Source organism: Cibotium barometz, chromosome 30, assembly GCF_041138505.1.
Source record: "Cibotium barometz isolate CiBa-2024 chromosome 30, ASM4113850v1, whole genome shotgun sequence".
Lineage (NCBI taxonomy): Eukaryota > Viridiplantae > Streptophyta > Polypodiopsida > Cyatheales > Cibotiaceae > Cibotium > Cibotium barometz.
In genome coordinates this window covers 51,738,840-51,754,276 of record NC_141075.1, presented here as the reverse complement: position 1 = coordinate 51,754,276, position 15,437 = coordinate 51,738,840, and the positions used below count along the sequence as shown (strand labels likewise).

The 15,437-nt window shown below is 43.8% G+C and overlaps 1 protein-coding gene across 2 annotated transcripts in view; it reads left to right on the top strand.

The window, feature by feature from the left end:
• Nucleotides 1-14,426, top strand: part of LOC147621627 (receptor homology region, transmembrane domain- and RING domain-containing protein 2-like) — a 109,253-nt gene extending 94,827 nt beyond the window's left edge. Inside the window, exons 4-5 of one of the 2 annotated variants that reach the window (XM_086824418.1) lie at nt 13,804-14,025; nt 14,126-14,426. In XM_086824418.1, the coding sequence (XP_086680544.1) occupies nt 13,804-14,025; nt 14,126-14,139 (236 nt within the window). In that variant the 3' untranslated portion in view covers nt 14,140-14,426. Of the gene's footprint in view, nt 1-13,803; nt 14,026-14,122 lie in introns of both variants that reach the window. The other variant, XM_086824417.1, reaches the window with a different exon arrangement.
• Nucleotides 14,427-15,437: the final 1,011 nt, after the last annotated feature.

The following is a 15,437-nucleotide window of genomic DNA, read 5'->3' as shown; positions in this document are numbered from 1 at the left end:
TGATGTATATGATGCTTACCTTTGTTGCTGGAGTTTTCCTCCCTAGATATTAGCCATTAGGAGCTCCTAGTACCTTACTTTTCCTCATAGTTGTTGTTTCAGTTTCAGTTAGTTGTTTAGTTGTTTTAGCTTTTCTTACACAAACATTGTATTAGATCCACCAATTGTTGTAACCTTTTTGGTCTCATAGGTCATTTTGGCCTTTTGAAGACGTTAATATATCATTTCATTTCATTTCTCTCTATCTTTTTCACATAAAGTGAAAAATTTGCATTGGATATTTGAAATCCAATGGTGACAAGATACTCCCCGATCTTGTTTGACTATACTCTGGGTGCCTTCTTCAACCTATAAAAGCCTTTGCGTAACTTGCACAGAGAATTGGGGTGTGCATCACTCTCATAACCTAGTGCTGCATCATGTATACTTCTTCTTGCAAATCATCATGCAAGAAAGCATTCTTTATATCCATCACCAACCCTTTGTTGCAACCATAGCAATGACAGCTCTCACGATTGCCATGAAAATCGGATTGAATGTCTCCTCATAGTCAATGCCATAGGTTGGTGGATAACCCTTGGTAACCAATCTTACCGTATACCTACTCATTGATCCTTTTGCATCATGCTTGACCTTATACACCCACTTACATCCAATTGCCTTCTTTTCCTTAAGCAAAAGCACTAACTCTTACATTGCATTTGCATCCAATACTAACATCTTCTAATTTAAATTTTGGATGGATTCAATCATGTGTGCTACATATGTTTTGAACATATTCCCTACAAAAGCATTGAAAACCATTGCTCCATATGAGGCATGGTATGATAAAAAGCCTAGATTTAATTACTTCAGAGTTTTTGGTTGTCTTGCATATGCGCATGTGCCTCAACAAATGAGAAGCAAGCTAGGGTACAAGAGTGGTAGCAAACACTACCGTTTCTATAACAAAGGATTTTTGAGAGTAGAGATGTTGTGTTTGCTGAAAATGTAAATTAGCCTATGGCTGAATTTGGTACATAGCTGCAAGGGGGTCAACAAGACATGTTTGGAGGACTACTTCCACTTGCGATTGATGTACAATAGTACAACCCCATCCATGTGGATGTTGAACTTTAGCAAAATGAACATGTTATGCATGATGATGTAGAAGAGGTTGTGAGAGAAGAGTGGACAGCTCTACAAGAGGCGCCAGATCAGTCCCTAGATGTCTCATCTGAACTTTGCAAGAGAGCAAACTCCTAGCTCCTCTCGGTTGTAGGACACGAGTTGGTTCTAGGAATGAACCACATCATGCGGATGTTGTTTCTTTGAGTAGCTTGTGTGATGTTGATGAGCCAGGCTCATTTGACAAAGCTTAAGAACATGAGCATTGGATGGGAGCTATGGAGGATGAGATGAATGCCATACCTAAAAATGGTACTTGGAATTTGGTGGATTTGCCTTTGGCAAGAAGACAATTGGTAGTAACTGGGTGTACGAAGTGAAGAGGAAAGCTGATGGTATTGTTGATAAGGCTTGTGGCCAAAGGATATGCACAACAAAAGGGCATAGACTATGATGAATTTTTTGCATTGACTTCAAGAATGACCACCATTAGATGCGTGATTGCATTGCCTACCCATCTGGCATCATGGTTGGGAAGTACATCACTTGGATATTAAGACGGCCTTCCTTAATGGGGATTTGCAGGAAGAAGTGTATGCATCTCAGCCCATTGGATTTGAGGCAAAAGGCCAGAAAAAAAAAAGGCATTGTATGGCCTTAACCAAGCTTCCTGAGCTTGGTATGAAAAGATACATGCTTATTTGACGAGCCAAGGCTATCAAAATAGTCCGATTGAAAGTATCCTCTATGACAAGGTGGGCGAAGAGGATTTGATTGTGGTCATCCTCTATGTGAATGACACGATACTCATTGGGAGTGGAACAAATGATATACTGTTTATGCATACAGATGAGGACATTGTGCTACTATAGTCCAAGTACATAAAGGGACCGTCGAAAAGGTTTAAGTACTTTGGCGGAACCCGGACTTAGGCTAAGCTTGTATGATGCAAGAGAGCCTTTTGACAGCACATATTACAACCAGTTACCAAGCTGTGGGATGCCTCGTATATTTGTGTAATACAAGGCCATATATACACATTGAGGTGTCTTGGTTGAGTAAGTTTATGTATAGCCAAGGGTCAAAGCATTGGTAAGATGTGAAGCGAGTGTTTCGGTACCTACAAGGCACCGAGGATCTTAAGTTGTTTTATCCCACCAGGGGGAGGGGGGGGATTTACTTGCTTACACTGATTTAGGTTGGGCTGATGATTATGACACCAGAGTGTTTACAAATGGGAATCACTTTTTCCTTGGCAACTCATGTATATCTTGGTTAGCAAAAAGCAACCAACTATGGCCGCATCATCTTGTGAATCCGAGTACAAGGCAACTGTCACTACCACAGTTGAGTGTGTATGGTTGAGGAGATTGATGGCATATCTTTGTGGGTATCAGCAAACACCCATATTCCCATACTGATGGTCAGAGGGCTAGGCTATGGCAAGGAATTTAGTTTTCCATTCTCGCACCAAGCATATAGAGATTCATTGTCACTATGGTAGAGAGAGCTTACATGTAGGGGAAATCAGCTTAATCTATTGTCTTACACATGACAACATGATCTGTTTTACGAAGGCGTTGACCCGAGAAAAGTTTGAGCTTTCCGCAAAGCTTTAGGTTTACTCCCATTTGGAGAGTGATCTTCAACCCTGTACATGTTCATAGTATCACATTTGTAGGATTATACATGTGGTAGTGACCGTGTGAATGGGGGCTTACCAACGGCACTCTTTTCCTCTACACATTATAGAGGTTTTTTTCCCCTGGACATTTGGTGTGTTTGGATACCTATACGGCTACATTTTGGGTTTGTACTTAGGATACTTGTGGTTGTACACTTCTTATCACTTCATTGTAGTATATCCACACTTCCAAGCTCTCTATTGCTTGCTACTTTGTGTTCTTGTTGTTTTTGTGTATTTCTGTTAAACATTAGGGTTTGTGTATTTCTGTTGAACCCAACACATTCTTGTTCAGCAGTTAAGCAAATGCATACACGTTCAAAGGTGGTATCAGATACACAAAAAATTGACGCTTGTACAACTTGCAATTTTTGGGCTTTTCTCAAACATGGAGAATTTCAGCAAATTGGAGATCTAGCACCCACAAATATTTGGGGCTTTCTCGGAATTTAGCCTCTAGCATCATATTGGAGCCTCTGCATGAACGAGAAATTGGGGTTTTCTCTCTACAACTGTCACTAGTTGGGCATTCTCTATGCTTTTGGACATGACACCTCGTGGTAGGGGACTTACGTCTACACGAAGGGTCTTGTGGATTGGCACCTCATGGTAGGGGATTGATGTCTACACCAGATGCCAGTAGGCTTCATATGAGAGGCTAGGGATTTTGGTTTGTGCCCATATCGAGATTACGGTCTTACGGTTGGCTTGGGGATGTAATATCTATGCCCGGAATGACCACCTGCTACAAGCTAACTGAAAGGGAGATTAACCAATACATTCTTATGCATGGCATACTTAGGCGTGAAATGTTTTACTGCCTGCAAGATCTGTGTGTCTAGTTTATAGGCAGGGCGCTCGTGAATATGTATTCTGACCTTGCTTGTGGGCTGTAGATAGGTGGCAAAAGTGTGACCCTAAACTCTTTGTTTAAGCTTATTTGTATTTTAGTCTATTGTGTTGCTTTGCAAGTCCACACTCCATTTAAGTACGGCTGGACACCTTATAAGTGAGTTTGGGCATCCACACTTCATTAAAGATTGGGCAGACAGGTTATAAGTGAGTTTGGGCACTTAATGGATGGCGGACGACCAAACTCTCATAAAGTAGGCAGTCTTTTGTGTAAAAGAGTGTGGACAGCTTATTGGGTACCCTCTCCATTTATGGTAGAGGTGTGGCTCTTATTGAGGTGGCCCAATGGCCACCCATTATTCATTTGGAAAGGCTTATCTTCTCCCTCCCTTCAAGAAAAAAGAGGCGCCTACTTCATGAGGAGATTAGAGAAGGCAATTTTCAGCATAACCAGTCCATACACATACTTTTTGGCATGGTTCCTTGCTTCTCCAAATCTTGCAAATGAGTGCTACACTATTGTGCAGCCCTTAGGATTCCTTTTTAGCTACTTTCTCTTGGATATGTACATGCTGAAAATGCTTTGGAGCATTTCTAGCACTGACAATTTGATCAAAAGTTGATTTCTTCTCTCAAAACCAGAAAAATGCAGTGTCAAGAGCTTTCGCAAATTCTCTCTACCTACTCTACATCCGTATGCTTGACCATTAAGGTCTTCTATAGCTCGGCCTGGCACACACATTCTTGTGTATGGACTAGAGTATAGCTGCTTGTGGCAAGACACTGGGGATTGGGGAGTGAGGTTCTTCACGACAGAAGCTGTGGAATCAACCTTTACTTCGACAAAACATGTTTGTAAAGGTTTTCATTGCATGGATGTTATTGGAAATCTGGCATGTGATGCCCATGAAGCTACATATTACAAGGGGGGCCGGTCCTTTCCGGCCCTATTTCAATGTCATTTAAATTTCAGCCTTGCTATCTCATTTGGTTTTGTGCCATTTGATCTTGTTTAATAGTATTAATAGTTTAAGTGTGTGACAAGATTGTGCCCAAACCCCTTTTGGGGCAATTACAACAACTTCCAATTTATGTAATCATAGGTCCTTTGCCTTGGAATCAACCTTTACTTCGACAAAACATGTTTGTAAAGGTTTTCATTGCATGGATGTTATTGGAAATCTGGCATGTGATGCCCATGAAGCTACATATTACAAGGGGGGCCGGTCCTTTCCGGCCCTATTTCAATGTCATTTAAATTTCAGCCTTGCTATCTCATTTGGTTTTGTGCCATTTGATCTTGTTTAATAGTATTAATAGTTTAAGTGTGTGACAAGATTGTGCCCAAACCCCTTTTGGGGCAATTACAACAACTTCCAATTTATGTAATCATAGGTCCTTTGCCTTGGAATCAACCTTTACTTCGACAAAACATGTTTGTAAAGGTTTTCATTGCATGGATGTTATTGGAAATCTGGCATGTGATGCCCATGAAGCTACATATTACAAGGGGGGCCGGTCCTTTCCGGCCCTATTTCAATGTCATTTAAATTTCAGCCTTGCTATCTCATTTGGTTTTGTGCCATTTGATCTTGTTTAATAGTATTAATAGTTTAAGTGTGTGACAAGATTGTGCCCAAACCCCTTTTGGGGCAATTACAACAACTTCCAATTTATGTAATCATAGGTCCTTTGCCTTGGCCTTCCCCCCCCCGGCGCGAGCCTAAATGGATAGCCCAAGTGTCAACCACTTGGCAACGGTGTTAAAAGAAGATCTTCATCAACATTGCACTTGCGTGGGGAGTTTTTCAAACTTTCAAAATCATCTTCTAATTATGTATTAGTCAAGGTTTCTTTGCTCGGGATGTCTCCCAAAATACGAATATTTTGCAGTCATGGGTTCTATGTCCAGGAAGTCCCCCAAAATCTGAATTTTTGGATGTGTTTTTTGTAAAGCCTTGTTTCTATAAAAGGTTCGGCTCGGTGTTAAAAGTGTCAACCACTTGGCAACGGTGTTAAAAGAAGATCTTCATCGACATTGCACTTGCATGGGGAGTTTTTCAAACTTTCAAAATCATCTTCTAATTATGTATTAGTCAAGGTTTCTTTGCTCGGGATGTCCCCCAAAATACAAATATTTTGCAGTCATGGGTTCTATGTCCAGGAAGTCCCCCAAAACCTGAATTTTTGGATGTCTTTTTTGTAAAGCCTTGTTTCTATAAAAGATTCGGCTCCTTTATATTTTACTTTATCTACTTAGTGCCAGGGGGGTTTGTCTATAGATAGGTTGATGTAGGCATAATGTATGGCCAAGATCTTGTATCAGGCCTGACATGAGAGTTTCAGGTGTTGGCATCATTGTGTTCTTTTGTATCACATGATTGCAGTCTAAGAGCCCAAATCATCATATTGAAGGTCTCTTGCTTAGATGACACCTCCTTCACTCCGAAGTGGGGTTTTGTTGAATATTTCAGAGTCTAGTAAGTGTCGAGTAGTGTGTGAACACTTTAGATGTGAACATCCTCTTATTAGGAGAACATAAGATAGAGCCTTGGTGCCTATATGAAGCATTGTACATCGTGGAAGTATTATTATAATACTGTCCTTATTGTGTTGTGCAACAACTCTCTCTCTCATTGGCTGTGGGAAGTTTTGCAAAAAGTCATGGCCAAGACCGGGTTTAAAGAGGAGCTCGTGAAGGTGGAGGACAAGCTCGGCACAATTATCAAAGAAAACAAGAAGATGGTCGACTCTTCCGTTACCGCAATCATAAACCGCCTCTCCAAACTCGAGAAGGGATTTGACAAAATCCAAGAGCTCGAAGAGAACATCCAAGCAAGAGGCTGAGATTTCAGCCTTAAAGGAGGAACTAGTGGAGGCCAAATTGCATGCTAAAAGTCAAGCGGCTGAAATCTCAGCCCTCAAAAAGGAGTTGGAAGCCACCTCAAAAAGCAAGCTTGAGGATGGAAAATTTCAGCCCTCCTTTATTGAAGAGCTGAATACCATCAAGGAACAAATGAGGATCATTCGAGAGGAGGAGGTGCAACATAAAGAGAAACATCTTCATGGGTGGAGGTGATCACAAAGACACAAAAGAAGATGGGTGAGGCGGAGAAATGGATCGAGGTCGCCAAGAAAGGGACCACTCCCACCATCATTGACATGACCTTGAAGAGGAGCAAAGGAGGAAGACCCGGGCCTTACATGTACGAGTATCCGGTCTAAAAGACCATGATGATGCGGAAGGGAAAACCAAGGGGTCTTCATGAGGAAGACGAAGGTAATAAGTGGGTGTGGGGGGGGAGATGGAATTTCCCCAACTACCATGATTAGAGATAACTTTACATATGCCTTCCTTAATCTTCCTCTTACTCCTCAACTAATGAAGCATAGAAAGGCTTAAATAACATCTAATTACATGATGATATTTCTAACCCTAAATTCTAAACTTTACATATGACTTCCTTAATCTTCCTCTTAAACCTCAACTAATTAAGGATAGCAAGTCTTAAATAACATCTAATTACATGATGATCTCTCTAATCAATGATCTCCCTAGTCCATGGTGGCTAATCAATTATAAACAAGCGATGAAAAAAGCTAATTCATAAACTAATAATGCTAATCAAGATTGAATAAGAGACAAAAATTAATCAAATGCTAAACATGAAGAGCCAAATGTGAAGGCCAGGTAAGTGATTCTCATTCTATTGCAAACCGTAGCTCTTCTCTATGATGGGCATTGAAGCCACGCACACAAAGGCATAGAGAGTGGGAAAGAAGAGACAAGGTAGTGGCGAATCTTCTAAGGAGAGAGCACTTATCATTCGTTTCCCCTCCATGGAAGCGAAGAACGACTTCTTGAAGAGACGTCCTACACTCAAGAAGACGGGAATATTTCTTGGAGATGACCTCACACTCTCGCAACTTGCCCACATGAAAGAAGTTATGCCCAAGATAAGGGCAGCCCGAGAGAAAGGGAAGTGGCCTTCTATAGAGATGGTAGAGTGGTGATTATGGAGAGGCGCTCTTCATGACGGCGCGAGACCTATGGAACTACACTCAAAGTTGCTACTTGGAATTGTAATGGATCTCTACGCGTTGAATGTAGGGGCTTTTGAGGATAGTTTCACTAGGAGGGACATCATCTTCTACTGTGAGACGCATCAGGCTCCTGGACAGTCCATGCCACATGTTAGTGGATACCGACGGGAGACAGCTTGTATACAGGAGACTCGTTCAGAGCATAGAGGACGGGGCTCAGGAGGAGTGGCAGTATTGTTTAGAGAGGAGCTATAGCCACTGATACATATAGTCCGCAGAGATGAGCAGGCTAGGTACATGTGGGTTAGACTGAGGGCAGAGACGGGCAGATATCTCTACATTGCTATATGCATGTGGAGCTACAGCCACTGATACATATAGTCCGCAGAGATGAGCAAGCTAGGTACATGTGGGTTAGACTGAGGACAGAGACCGGCAGATATCTCTACATCAGTGTATGCATCACCTAGCGGGCAGTCTCCCTTTTCTATTTTGGATGATGACATTTGGGAGTTCTCCAGGGATGGTGACATCATTCTCCTAGGGAACTTCAATGCCACGACCGCCCATAACCAGACAGTATTTTATGATACCTCAGAGGAGATGTTGAGGGAGCTTGATGTTAGCGATATGGGCCTATCTAGACTCTCACAGGATGAGGAACATACAGTGTATGGGCAGTATTTGATAGACATGGGGACTGCACATGGATTGGCCATCCTGAATGGCCTACAGAGATTCCCGACATCGGGCGGTTTCACTAGCTTTCCACTTTGGCATGGTGCTAGTACAGTGGACTATGTTATGGCTCAGCCCAGTCTCATTCCCTCTTTTTAGGATTTTATGGTAGGCACTAGGCCGGTTGGAATAGTAGTGGATCATGCTATCTTGTCCTTCACTCTCACATTTCAGTTCAGCACCGCTCCATTGGGACAGGTCTCCACACACACTCGTTATACCTTTACGAGGGAGACTGACACTGTGTACACGGATGAGATATACAGACGCTTATGTGCCGAGGAGCCGGTACGGCCATTAGATGAGCTCACTCAGATATTGATTGAGACACTTCATGCTGCAGCATCAGAGGCATATCCCCATAGTCAGCCTACACGGAGACGATCTGGGAACATGCCTTAAAACAATTGGTATGATGAGGAGTGCAGAGAAATGAGGATCAGATTACAGAGAGAGGGCTCATGGGTGTTACCACTCACAGACAGTCACGGATTACCTTCCGGCACCTAGTGCGACGGAAGAAGACGGCTTATCTTGCTCAGTTAGAGAGGGATTTGTATCAGTTATTTATGAGTCAGGACTCAGGCGAGGCATGGAGACTATTCCATGAGCATTCACCATCACCAGGCATTACCTCTACACAGATTTGGGGTGAGTATGCAGTATCCCTGTACACAGCACCAAGACAGCCGCCCCTGCCAAACCCATCAGAGCCATGCCCAGAGACATGTGCTTTCTTTACTGCTGAGATGGTAAGGAAAGCTATTGACAGGATGAGGAGTGGGAGAGCATATGATCATGATGGTTTGGTAGGAGAGCACTTTATTCATGCCAGAGATATGCTTGCAGAGCTTATTGCTATGATGTTTAAACGAGCCATGTGTGAGGGTTTTCCTGAGACTTGGAATATGTCCACGATTGTGCCTATCTTCAAGTCAGGGGATCTCATGCTTCCTGGGAATTATCGTACCATCATGATTGGTCACTCATTGGCTAGATTATATGCATCTATTCTTGAGCAGGAGTTGAGTAGATGGGAAGAGAGAGAGGGCATACGTGCATCAGGGTAGCCAGGGTTCAGGAGAGGTTTCTCCACTCTTGACCATATCTTGACACTCAGAGCTATTATTGAGGGGGGCAGATTATATGGTAGGAGGATTTATTGTTGCTTTGTGGATTTCCGCAAAGCTTTTGACACAGTATCGAGAGCCAGACTGATGCGCACACTACAAGAGATGGGAGTGCCCACAGAGCTGATTTGGGGAATCATGGCTTTATACAGGACAGTTGTGGGGCAGGTACGTACTACTTAGGGTATATCTGGGATGGTTCACTCCACTATTGGGGTGAAACAGGGCTGCCCCCCTTTCTCCCACCTTATTTGGGATGTATGTGGATGAGGTTTCGGACTATGTAGAGCGGGAGGGTGACAGAGGAGCACAGCTAGCAGGGACATGGGTTCCACTGTTATTGTATGCTGATGATATTGTGCTGATCTTAGATTCTCTAGAGGGGATGCATCGTCATTTAGATGCATTGCACACGTTTGCACAGGACAGTGGATTGTGTGTTAACCTTGGTAAAACCAAGGTGATGGTGTTTAACACCACAGCACAGTGGGTTAGGAGGTCAGTACCCACCTTTACATATGGTTAGGAGATAGTGGAGTATACAGATGCATATACTTACCTTGGTGTGGTTTTTAGTGGCCCACTATTTTCCTTGAGGAGAGCAGCGGAGACCAGATTGACCAGAGCTTATGCAACATTGGGGAGACTAGAGAGGATGTGTTCGCAGGTTCAGTTTCAGGAACCTCGAACAAAGCTCTGGCTCTTTGACACTTTGGTCACTTCAGCCATGCTGTATGGAGTGGAGATATGGGGACCCTCAATGGATCACCACAGCCGAGCTGGTAGCACTGATGGATGGAGACGTATGGAGAGGCCCTTGGTTTCTATGATTTCCCGGATGATTAGGGCCAAGGCTCTGTACCTCATGATATTATCCGTGCCGAGTGGCTGCCCCCCCATTGGTAGTAGAGGCACTCACTCGATCAGTCTCCTTTATACATAGCACTTGGGCTCTCCCTAGAGACAAATATGCTCACTTAGCCCTGGAGTCTTCACGACAGTTGGCATCACAGGGAGATGGATCACGTTGGTATGCACAGATGACAGCCTGGTTCCAACAGCATGGCTTTAGTATGGACAGGCTACCTCCATTTCAGTACTCCCTGGATGCACCCTCCCTCTCTCTCACACGGGCAGAGATTACCAGACTTATCAGGCAGGACTTGACTCAGTTGGACACTAGGAGGACATGGATACAGCCGACACACGAGCTTGGTACGAAGATGGCTTTCTATAGAGATCATCTTCTCCAGCTCACGGAGGATGGGTTTGTGATTAGACCCAACTACATGGATACTCATCTTTCTCATGGGGTATGGTGTGCTATTGGTCAGATGCGCACATCCTCACACCAGCTAGAGATTGAGACTGGCAGATTCACAGGAGTACCAACTGAGGCCAGGATTTGTCAGCTGTGCCAGAAGGAGCCAGAGACAGAGTTACATTACACGTCACTGTCCAGTATATTATGAGATACGAGGCCGTTTTCACTGCCTGTTTAGAGAGGGTTTCGGACCACTTTCTAGAGTCATGAGATACCAGGATCAGAGATGCCTCGGGTTATACTTGCTGGAGCTACGTAGACATAGAGAGGGTCTCTTGAGAGGGAGGGGATCAGAGAGGGAGAGACACCTACAGAGGCAGATTACAGACTTCTTTCGACCAGAGATTGAGCAGTCAGGCTAGCAGACATTGCAGCTAGCCCCAGAGTATAGCCGCACCAGAGGTACACTGATTGATCGGGCTATAGAGCTGGTGCGGTCCAGGCGCCCCAAGATGAGAGGCCCATCTCGACACCGGCGGAGACTACAACAGAGGATCAGGACCATACTAGCACGGCATGGGAGACGTCCAATCAGAGTACTCACCATGGAGGACATTGACGATATCCGCCATCGACCGATGAGAGACATCTTTGGATAGTGATGTGTATGATGCTTATCTTTGTTGTTGGAGTTTTCCTCCCAGATGTTATCCATTAGGAGCTCCTAGTACCGTACTTTTCCTCATAGTTGTTTCAGTTTCAGTTAGTTGTTTAGTTGTTTTTAGCTTTTCTTACACAGACATTGTATCAGATGCACCAATTGTTGTAACCTTTTTGGTCTCATAGGTCATTTTGGCCTTTTGAAGACGTTAATATATCATTTCATTTCTCTCTCTTGTGTGTGTGTGTGTGTGTGTGTGTGTGTTTTCACATCTCTCTCTCTCTCTCTCTCTCTCTCTCTCTCTCTCTCTCTCCCACCCATCCGTGTCTATGCACCAAGTCATCGTAGCTTGATCTCTCGATCTCTCCTTTCATTCACACACTCTCATGGCTAGAACCATGTTCACCCACAAGGGGTGCACGAAGAGGCAGATGGTACAATAGGAAAAGGCAAGCAAAGTTGAGGATGAAGTGGTGCGCAAAGAGGTAGGGCAAGGAGAAGGGGGTGGGGGGGGGGGTTCTCAACTCTCGATATCTTGGGGGGTGTCCTATTAGGCTTGAGTTGTCAAGGGAGTAGATGAGTTTGGTATGTTGAGCAGACTCTTTGACTTAGTGATAATGTTTGGTTCGACACTGTGGAGAAGCTCCATGTAGAAACCACGTGTGGATTCTTTGGTCGTAGGCTATCTAGTGTTTAGTATATGAGGATCATAGTAACATGAAACGTTTCGTCCATTTCGTCATTTCATCGTTTTGATGGTTTCGTTTCATCTATTTTGGGCGAAATGCAAAGGTTTCGAAATGACACTTTTTATATACACATACCAAATTTATAACATAGCCAACAGAAAGATGAAGATGCATGTTTTGGAACTAGTGGGTATGAAATTCATGATTTTGGGAGTAGGTTTCTTGGTATTTTCAGAAATTGGGCAAGAAAAGGAGAGAAAGAGAGGAGGAAAGAAACAAGTTGGAAGGGAAGAGGGAGGTGAGAAGAAAAGGAAAGGAGGTGAGAAGAAAAGGAGAGAAAGTTTGAAGACAAGAAAAGGAGAGAAAGAGGAGGCGGAAAGAGGAGGGAAGAGGAGGGGTGGACCGTGGAGGAGAAGAGAGAAAGAGGAAAAGGGAAGAGGAAGAGGAAGAGGAGGCATGGAGGAGATGGAGCAAAAAGGAGGAGTGGACAAGGAGAAGAGGCAGAGCAACAGGTTGCAGCCAAGAAGAAGTGTCGGATGCGTCAAGTGGCAAATGGGCAGCAAACAAGGACGGAACTGAAGGCAAAAATCGCATTTGCAAAAAAAAAACTCCCACTCGTTCTTTGACCTCACTTTACATTTGGGCGAAACACCGTTTCGATGAGCAAGTTTAGTTTTGTACTGAAACGTTTCGTGCTAGAAACGTTTCATGCCGTTTCGAGAGGGCAAAACGGGTTTTTATGTTACTATGATGAGGATATGAGGGAGACTATTTTTAGACTATTGTTAGCATGACTGTCTCGAAGATTTCCCTCTGAGTACCAAGATTGAATTTGAATGTAGGGATAAACCTCCGTTAAACCCTGGAAAGGATGTCCATAACCTTATAAGATACCAATCCGAGAACCATCGACGAAGAAGCTTGTGAGGATTAATGGTTTAAAAGCAATAAAAGTTGTATCACAGTCAGTTTTACCCTTTGGTGAGGACCATAGTAACATGAAATGTTTCATCCGTTTCATCATTTCGTCGTTTTGAAGGTTTTGTTTCGTTTCGTTTCGTCTGTTTTGGACGAAACGCAAAGGTTTCGAAATGACACTTCTTATATACACATACCAAATTTATAGCATAGCCAATAGAAAGATGAAGATGCATTTTTTGGGACTAGTGGGTGTGAAATTCATGATTTTGGGAGTAGGTTTTTTGGTATTTTCAAAATTTGGGCGAGAAAAGGAGAGAAAGAGAGGAGGAAAGAAACAAGTTGGAAGGGAAGAGGGAGGTGGGAAGAAAAGGGGAGAAATTTGGAAGACAAGAAAAGGAGAGAAAGAGGAGGAGGAAAGAGGTGGGGGGAAGAGGAGGGGTGGACTTTTACATTACACTATATAAGTTACTCTTTGAGTCGTGGCTTCTTCTTCCTTGTCTTCTCCTTCCACAAACTGTAAAGGGGCCTAAGGTGTTCACATGGTCTTGGTTTTAAGTTGGTCAAAAGACTAAGGTGAAGAGACCCTTTTAATAAAAGACGAGCAGTCTGTAGATGTGTTTCTTCAGTGCCACTGAATAGAAAACTGTAATTAAAAAGATAGGTGTGAAATGAAACACTAGTTTATTGTTATGGTTGATTTTCTTTTTGTGCAGGCTTCCATGTCCCCTGCATTGATCAGTGGCTAATTCGTAGAACTTTCTGTCCAATTTGCAAAAGAGAGGTGTATGGCAAGGATGTTGAAGTAGATCCTACTGAACACACTCCCTTGTTGAACTCAATTGTGTGGCATATGGGCTCTACGATGACATCGTTAGTCTCGTCTGTTGCAACTGCATCTGTAATATCTGCAGCTGAAAATGCACCTGGCTCACCAGGTATGTCTCCTAGTTTGTCAAGAACCTCATCTAGCTTCACATTTTTAAAGCATATGCTATACGCTTAAGCTTTAGAACCTAATGTTTCTATTGACAGCAGGTGATATTTGCTGAATGATGGCGGATTGCCGGTCTATAATCATAGTTCCCATGTGAACAGCTATGAGCAAATCAATCAGTTTGAAGGAGCTACCTTCTTGTGCAGAAGTGACGTGTGCAGCAGCACCATGCTGCTTATATTTATACACTAAAAACTAAGTCATGTGCAGCAGCACCATGCTACTCTGATCGTATTTGTACACTCAAAAAACTAAGTCTGGGAAACCAACAACCAACATTTCCTGTCATTATTTTCAAGCATTTCATATTATTATTCAAATAAAATTGATCTTGTTGTGTGATTTCAATGCTTCAAATCTGCCTTCAACCGATTAGGGTTAACATAAAGGGCCAATACGAGGAGATCATTGAATGTAACAGGTCTCTCATGATGCAGAACCATGATTCTACTACTGTTTGTCCTCGATTAATATTTCAATTCTAACCAATCTATTTTAGACTAATTGCTGATTATCAGTGACAAACTGTGGTGTAGTGGAACACCTTAAGAATTTCTTTCTATATTGTAGTCCATTTATGAGTCCCTCCAACATTTCCAAGGTTTGTGTAAGATGGCATTTAACTTTTTAGCAAGTCTGGGCCAAAATAGAAAGGGCCAATATGATAACTCTTCAATGATTCGTGCGTGTGGGCCTGGAGCTCCCCCCCCCACCCTGCCGCTCGTTCTTCCTGGTTCCCTGCCCCCCTCCCCGTGCTTGCTTTGCTCTCCCTCTTCCCGCAGGAAGTTTCTTCAGTTTCTTTGGGGTGTTTTTTTCAACAAGCCTCGGCATTTTCGGTCTCATCCCTCAGGAGGACTCCATGGCAGCTGCTCTGTCAACCCCGACCGAGGCCGCCGTTGCTTGTTTATCTTTTTCCTAAGCGGATCTTCAGATCCTCGCCACGACTGTTGCAGCAGCATTGAAGGCCTCCACCGTGGTTTGCAAAATCGTTGGTAGTCGCCCCGCACACGGACAACTCAGGGATCTTTTACAGGCGCGCCGAGTGAGGCAGGTTCTCAGGCACCGGAGCACCAGGTTCTGGCCGCGGATGACACAGTTGCCGGAGAGTGGCGGACGGTTGGAGCGCTGTCGATGTGCATGCCAGGCTGGCAGTGCACATGAGGATTTGCTTGTCAGAGAACCGGTATGAGCATTTATCGCAGCACCCAGCAGTTGGCGACGGGCGGCCTCTGGACACTGAGTGGGCCCATCCCATCCAGCCTCTCCGATTTGGCAACCCATTCCCTGTCTCGCGAGCCCTCCCCCGACTCTCATTGCCCAGTGAGGCCGATAGACCCCACTGAGCCCCCGATG